The 7,702-nt window shown below is 32.0% G+C and overlaps 1 protein-coding gene across 1 annotated transcript; it reads left to right on the top strand.

Moving 5' to 3' along the window:
• The first annotated feature begins 1,857 nt into the window (after window positions 1-1,857).
• LOC101498683 (WEB family protein At3g02930, chloroplastic-like) lies at window positions 1,858-6,677 on the top strand. Its single transcript, XM_004511357.4, has 3 exons — window positions 1,858-2,235; window positions 2,937-3,216; window positions 4,166-6,677. The coding sequence occupies exons 1-3, from the start codon at window positions 2,219-2,221 to the stop codon at window positions 6,446-6,448; spliced, it is 2,580 nt and encodes an 859-aa protein (XP_004511414.1). The 5' UTR covers window positions 1,858-2,218; the 3' UTR covers window positions 6,449-6,677.
• Window positions 6,678-7,702: the final 1,025 nt, after the last annotated feature.

The raw sequence follows: 7,702 nt of genomic DNA on the forward strand, positions 1-7,702 counted from the left end.
AATATACCAATCTGCCCTACTTTTTTGCCCTAGATGCAAGTCGCATCCTGGGGCTGCGACCTCTTGAAAGGCAAAAATTTCAACTGCAACACATGGTCGCGCACTGGGGATGCGACCTCCCACTTGGGAAGTTTTTTTTTTTTTGTTGAATTTTTGGTGGATAAAATAGGAGGTCGCATCCCCAGGATGCGACCATGTGTTGCCGTTGAAATTTTTGCCTTTCAAGAGGTCGCAGCCCCAGGATGCGACTTGCATCTAGGGCAAAAAAGTAGGGCAGATTGGTATATTAATTTCAAAGTGGGGTAGATTGGTATTAAAAAAAAAAAAAGAATAATCTAATAAAAAACCCGTGTATAAATCTGTTGCTAATGTATTGAATTTTCATCACAAACTATTATATTTTAGTAGTTCATTAGATATATATTTAAAAAGTAGTTAATAACATGTATTTTAGTGGTTAATAAAATATTAAAAGTAGCTAGTGACATAAATCTAAATATTGTGTTATAAAAGTGTTTTTAATTTCTTTTTAATGTTTTAAAAAAAAAAATGAACAGTACACCGTATACATAAATATTTCTGTCCACTTTTATATTTCAATAACACATGTTTTGAATGATATAAGGATTGATGGCATTAAAAAAATTATGTTTTAAGATAATTTCATATTTTGAATTATTAAGTTATTTAAAATACGTTAAATTATTATTTTTTTAATTTTAAAATTTGAAAGAAAAAAATTTTAAAATAAAAAAATTAATTTTATAGACAATAAAAATAGAGAGAACAACAATTAAATCTATATAATAATAAATTCCAAACATTAAATGAACTCAATTATTGTTTTGTATCTAATACAAAAAAGTTTAAATATATTTATATAAATAAAGTAAGCATTAAAAGAAAACGATTTATCCCAAAAGAGCATGGATATAGAGAAGCAACGAATGAGTCAAAAAGAGAGAAGTAAAGAGAAACCACTCTTTTGTAAAAAACAAAGAAAAGAAAAAGAAAAAAAAAACTCTTTTAGACAACATCTAAGCCATAAACTCAATTTAGTGACAACATATAGAATTAAGAAAATAAATATCAAATTATTAAAGAAAGTTAACAAATGTAAAAATCACACAGTTGTTTGGGGATTTGAGCTTCGTGCATTTTATTTTTAAAACACAATCCAGTTTTAATTTTCCAGTTCATACAAGTAAGTTTGTTTTTTTTATTCCTTTTGAAATTCTTGGAACATGCACATGCCTAGTACCAATTCTCATGAATTAATTTAAATATTTTTTTACTATAAAAAAAACTCTTTATGTTACTATTTAAACCATCCATTAAATATTCACCAAATAGACTCTTTACACACGCACCACACAAGTTAATTAATTTACTTCATAAATAAAAACATTGTATAAAACCCAACTGCAATAGATATAAAAGGGAAAATATATAATGTCGTGAGTGTAAATAATTTTTATAATAGTAAATATAAAATAACATTTAATTTTACCAATAATTGTCATCAATAAATAATTAACTATCAATTAATTAACAGTGTATGGTTGACCTGACCGTCAATATATTATGATTATGATTATTATTTATTTATTAAATGCATGATTATTAAAGCATATATAGAATAGTTGAATATGAATAATATATAAATTAAATAATATAATACACGAATCCTATGGCAAATGAGGTATTTTAAATTTTCCTGAAAAGAAGGGTAAGTCTTTGGCTTTGAAAAAGTAATAGATACATACACATGCCTTTGGCTTTGACAGATTTGAGAAAATAAAGGGTTACTTTTGTAAATTCACATTCTCCACCTGAAGATATACACTACTACTTGTACTTGTTGAGAAAGTGAAGCAAGAAAATGGGTGCATAGTAAGAGAGAGAAACAAAAACAACATTTAAGAGAGAGAAAGTGGGTTTTTGTGTGGCCACTCTGGAGACATGAAAACCAACTCTTACTTATTTCATTTTAGTTTATATGTTCTCTGAAATCTTCTTCTTCTTCTAATGATTTTCCATTAAAATACAAAAAAAAAACAATTTTTTTAGTTCTTGTTATCTTAGTGTGATCCCAAATTTGTTCAGTTTGTTGTTTCTGACAATGTTGGAACTATGCCATTCACTATTCTGTAACTGACACTTTGAGCAACACACCTTCTCTTTTTTTGTTACTTTTAGCACCCCCACCCTCTTTATCATGGCTTCTAAATCCAGGTTTGTCAAAGTTTCAAGCTTTTTCTGTTTCTATGTGTGTTTATTGCTTTAAGATCTGATTTGGGTTTCATCAACTTCATCACATTCTCTCCTTTTTATTTTATTTTCTATCTGGGTTTTGTTATTATTGTTAGATTTTCTTATTAATAGGTTTGATCTGCTAGTTGATGATTCTTTTTTTTTGTTTGAATTTTCCAACTTTATGTATAATCCTTTTTTTCTTCTTTATCTGAGTAAATTTTTGTGCTTTTTTGTGTTTTTTTTGCTTTTTTTTTTTTTCTGTTTAAATTTGTGTTCTTTTTTGGGTTTCATTCTTGTTTTATTGTTCCATCTTATTTTTGTTTTATTGTTGCATCTTAATTGTTGATTTTTGCTGTTCTTGTTATCTCATACACTTTTATCACTATCTGTGATTCTTCTAGCCCTAATGCTCAATTCTGGTTGATAATTAATTACTATCCTCATTTCTCCTTTTCTTGATGGATTATTCTTGTTTGATGAATTTGGCTTGACAATGTAAATAGATAAATACTGAATTTGGGATGAAAATTTACTTACATTACTTAACTTAGGCTTTAGATTAGATCCAACTATGTGATTTAATAAAGATGTGACATTTTGTTATTTTATAGTGTCTTGTCTTTATTTGATTTCATTTAATGCATTTGTTGATATGGTATTTCACATTGTGAATTTGATAGATCTAGTTTATCTGAAACATCAAACAAAGCATCATCACCAGCTACTCCAAACAAAGCACCTCCATCAACTCTCAACAAAGCACCACCAGCAACTCCAAACAAAACATCACCTGCAACTCCTAGAGTTAGTAAACTCGGCCGAGGAGTGACCAAACCAGAATCTGAGTCGCCTTCGCCTTTGCAAACTTCGCGCCTTTCTGCGGAAAAATCATCGCCGCGGTCTTTGAATTCAAAGCCAGTTGTCGAGAGGAAATCGCCAAGACCGACCACACCAGCTGATGTAAGTTATAGTAAATGCACCTTGTGTTCCCTCTTTCTCTAAGATTGAGTTATGTTTGGGTTCAATTTTGAGAGTCAAAAGTTATTATTAAGACTTCAAAAGTTATTATTAGAATTGATTTTGTCTTTAGAATTGGTTCTAACATGAAGATGGGATTAGTAGCTTTTGCTCCCAAACATGACTTTTGCTCTCAAACTTCTTGTTCAACTTACTTTTATGTGAATATATGCCAACATATTTCATTTTATCTTAAACTTTTAACTAAAATCATTTTACAAAATCACAATCCAATCCAATCAAAATCATTTTTCGCTTCTGTAGAACCAAACACACACTGAGTTATTTTTGGCTCTATTGACAAATGGTTGTTGCACTTGGTCACTTGAACTGTTTTTCTTTTTTCCAAATCTGTTTCAGGAAGAAGCATTTGAACATTCCAATTTTCTCTTGACCAGTGTAATAAAAATAAGTAAACATCTGAAAATGTGTGGCTATCTTATTTTTTTTAGATAAGAAAAATGTCTGGCCATCTTTTTAATCAGTTAGTGTTAGGATGTTAGTTATTAGACAAAATTTCATGGAATGTGAAGTTTTTGATTATCCTTAGCTTTTTATGTTATTATGAGATGTCTAGTATATCGAGAGTGAACTGTCATGTATGTCTCCTTCATTATGCGTGCTAATTGATACAAGAAAAGAATCAAGTGGTTAATGTGTTTTAGTTAATGACGAAACGATATGGAGTATCCGAGTTCAAACTTTGGTTGGAATAGTCCTTGGTCGTGCTATACGTACCTGCCAGCCGAACTCCGGATTACCAGTGGCTCTTTCCCCTGGGAACAGGAGGGTTAAAACAAAAAAATTGAAACAGGAAAAAAATCACTTTGGTCATGCTTTTCTTTGGTTATCTGTACTCTGATATGTGCTTATTATTTCCTTTATTTTTCAGAAGCCAATACCAAGAGTTGCAAAGAGTTCAGAATTGCAGACACAGTTAAATGTTGCTCAAGAAGATCTAAAGAAAGCAAAGGAACAGCTGATTCATGCTGAGGAAGAGAAGGAAAAGGCAATAGATGAGCTTAAAGAAGCACAGCGAGTGGCTGAGGAAGCCAATGAGAAACTTAGGGAGGCAATGGTGGCTCAAAAGCGTGCTGAGGATGACTCTGAGATTGAGAAATTCCGAGCTGTTGAGCTGGAACAGGCTGGAATTGAAGCTGTTCAGAAGAAGGAAGAGGAATGGCAGAAAGATCTTGAAAGTGTGAGGAACCAGCACGCTTTGGATGTGGCCGCTCTTCTCACCACCACTCAGGAGCTTCAGCGAGTTAAGCACGAACTTGTCATGACTTGCGATGCAAAGAACCAGGCACTCAGTCATGCTGATGATGCAACTAAAATTGCCGAGCTTCATGTTGAGAAAGCGGAGATTCTTTCAGCTGAACTGATACGATTGAAGGGCTTATTAGATTCGAAGCTGGAAACCGAGGCTAATGAAAGCAAGATTGTGTTGGAGCTGCAAATGGAGATAGAAGCTCTTAAGCAAGAACTTGAAAAGGCAAAGGGTTACAAAGAAGAGTTGGCAGAGAAAGAGACTTATATTGAACAGCTTAATGTGGACTTTGAAGCTGCTAAGATGGCCGAATCTTATGCGCATAGTGTGCTAGACGAGTGCAGAAGAATGGTTGAGGAACTAGAAACAAAGGTTGAAGAAGCAAATAAGTTAGAAAGATCTGTGTCATTCTCCTTGGATTCTGTGACAAAACAGCTAGAAGGAAAAAACGAACTGTTGCATGATGCAGAATCTGAAATTTCAAGTCTTAAAGAGAAAGTGGGAATGTTGGAAATGACAATTGGGAAGCAAAGAGAAGATCTTGAGGATTCGGAGCGTTGTCTTCTTGCGGCTAAGGAAGAAAGTCTCGAAATGTCAAAGAAGATCGAATCTCTTGAATCTGAAATTGAGACCGTTAACAAAGAGAAAGCGCAGGCGTTGAACAATGAAAAAGTTTCAGCTTCAAGTGTGCAAACTCTATTAGAAGAGAAAAACAAACTTACCAATGAATTGGAGATTTGTAGAGACGAAGAAGAGAAGACCAAAACGGCAATGGACAGCTTAGCTTCGGCATTACATGAAGTATCTGCGGAAGCTAGAGAGGCCAAAGAGAAGCTATTAGCCAACCAAGCTGAACATGAAAGCTATAAGACTCAGATTCAAGACTTAAAGGTAGTCTTCGAAACTAGTAAAGAAAAATACGAGTCCATGCTTAATGATTCACATCACGAGATTGAGGTTCTTACAAGTAGTATTGACAATTCTAAGATGGAAATTGAGAACTCCAAGGTAGAATGGGAGCAGAAAGAACATCATCTTGTCAGCTGCTTAAAGAAAACCGAAGAAGAAAACTCGTCTCTTGGAAACGAAATAAATAGGTTGATTTCTTTATTGAAAGAAACCGAGGAAGAAGCCAGTGCGAAAAGAGAGGAAGAAGCTCAATTGAAGGAAAATATGAAGGAAGTTGAGGCCGAGGTGATCAACCTGCAGGAAGCGCTTAAAGAAGCACAGGCCGAGAACATGAAGTTAAAGGAGAGTTTATTAGATAAAGAAAACGAGTTTCAGAATATTTTTCAAGAAAATGAGGAGCTTCGATCTAGAGAATTCACGTCCATTAAGAAGGTGGAGGAGTTATCTAAGTCGCTCGAAGAAGCTACAACGCGTAATGGGAGCAAGGAAAATGAGGATCTAACCGATAGTGAGAAGGACTATGATTTGCTTCCTAAAGTAGTCGAATTCTCCGAAGAGAATGGACACGGAGGAGAAGTTGTATCCAAGGGCGAGCTTTCGGTTTCAGCCAATGAAGAAGGACTTCAACAAAGCTTACCAGAAGAAAACATTCTCTTGAATGACAAGTTTGAAAAAACAGAATCTCCGAAACCCGAGAGTGTGAATGGAGAAAAGGAAAAAGAAGATTCTGTTGAATTGAAAATGTGGGAGAGTTGCAAGATAGAGAAAAAGGAGTTTTCACCAGAGAAAGGAGCAGAGGCAGAAGCAGAATCCTTTGAAGAGGAAGTTGAATCAAAGATAGGAGAAGGTGACAAAACAAATGGAGCATCTTTGACAGAGAACATTGATGATAGTGGAAGCTCACCAACAAAGCAACTAGTGAAAAAAAAGAAGAAAGCTTTGCTTGGCAAATTTGGAAGCCTTCTCAAGAAAAAGAGTGGTAGCAACCACAAATAGAACAACAATACTATACTTTGCTTTTGCAATGGCAGGTATATTATTTTCCACATTAAAGTGTTTGCATGTATTTGTTTTGTTATGATTTTTGCTTCTTGGAATAGCTTTTTGAAGAATGAAGAGGCTTGTAATATTGTTTAGGATTCTTCTCTAATCACTTTTCTTTTGGGTTGCATGTTTTGCAGTGAATTGTATGTGATGATGGAATTTTATTTTTTTCCCCACTTTATTATGCTTTTGTCCATTGCCATTGCCACCTCTTAATATAGATTTGACAAAAAGAAGTGGCAAGTTGAATTGTATTTTATGTTATCCTAATTCTAATGGAAGTTTAGAATATAGTACTACAAATTATAAGCCTCTCTTTTGAACTTAATTATGTTTAATTTTTGTAATTTAGTCAACTAATTAACCATAAGTCAACCTTAAATTGACTATTTACTTTTTATTTTGCATATAGATAAATAACTCTAGTAATATAAAGGCTGAAATATATTTTTGGTTAATTATTATTTTTTATTCAAATTTTATTTTTAAAAGATTCATTTTGACCATTTATCAATTATCATTGTAAAGTCTTGCAAATTCACCCTTTTAATGCATGTTTGATACACAATAGAGTTGTCAAAATCACGTTTAGTCCTCATGATTTTTAAAATCCAAGAAAATCAGATAATCAAATATACATGTACTAAATATATCAACTTTATAATATATTAAATGTTCCTATGATTACTATATGAGTTGTAGACAATTTGATAGGATTTTTTAAAATATTTTTTATACTATGAATCAATATAAAAAAATACGGAATAAATATTTGACAATAATATGTAAAAAAAATAAAGGACAAATATTTGTTATTAATAAATATTAAAAAAACTATTGGTTATATCTTTGTTATTGATTAATATTAAAAATATGAACAAATATTTGTCAATGATAAATATAACAAATTATGAAATAAATATTTTTTATTGATACATAACAATATATATGACAAATATTTGTCATTGATAATTATAAAAAAATATGAGATAAATATTTGTTATTGATAAATATATAAAACTACGAGATAAATATTTATTAGTGAAAGATAAAATAAAATTTTTTGTTGGATGTTTAAACGATACAAATATAAAATCCCAACAAGACACTAATCTTGCGCCTGCACGTGTTTCTAGCTAGTTCTCATGCATAAATAACCACCATAAATATTCAATTTTGTGTTTTTCAATTTTTTGAGATTAGTTT

This window comes from Cicer arietinum, chromosome 8, assembly GCF_000331145.2.
Source record: "Cicer arietinum cultivar CDC Frontier isolate Library 1 chromosome 8, Cicar.CDCFrontier_v2.0, whole genome shotgun sequence".
Classification (NCBI taxonomy): Eukaryota; Viridiplantae; Streptophyta; class Magnoliopsida; order Fabales; family Fabaceae; genus Cicer; species Cicer arietinum.

Excerpts from the sequence above, each read along its gene's own strand:
- LOC101498683 (XM_004511357.4), top strand. Across the intron at positions 3,217-4,165 it reads GACCGACCACACCAGCTGAT|AAGCCAATACCAAGAGTTGC; the intron begins GTAAGTTATAGT and ends TTTATTTTTCAG.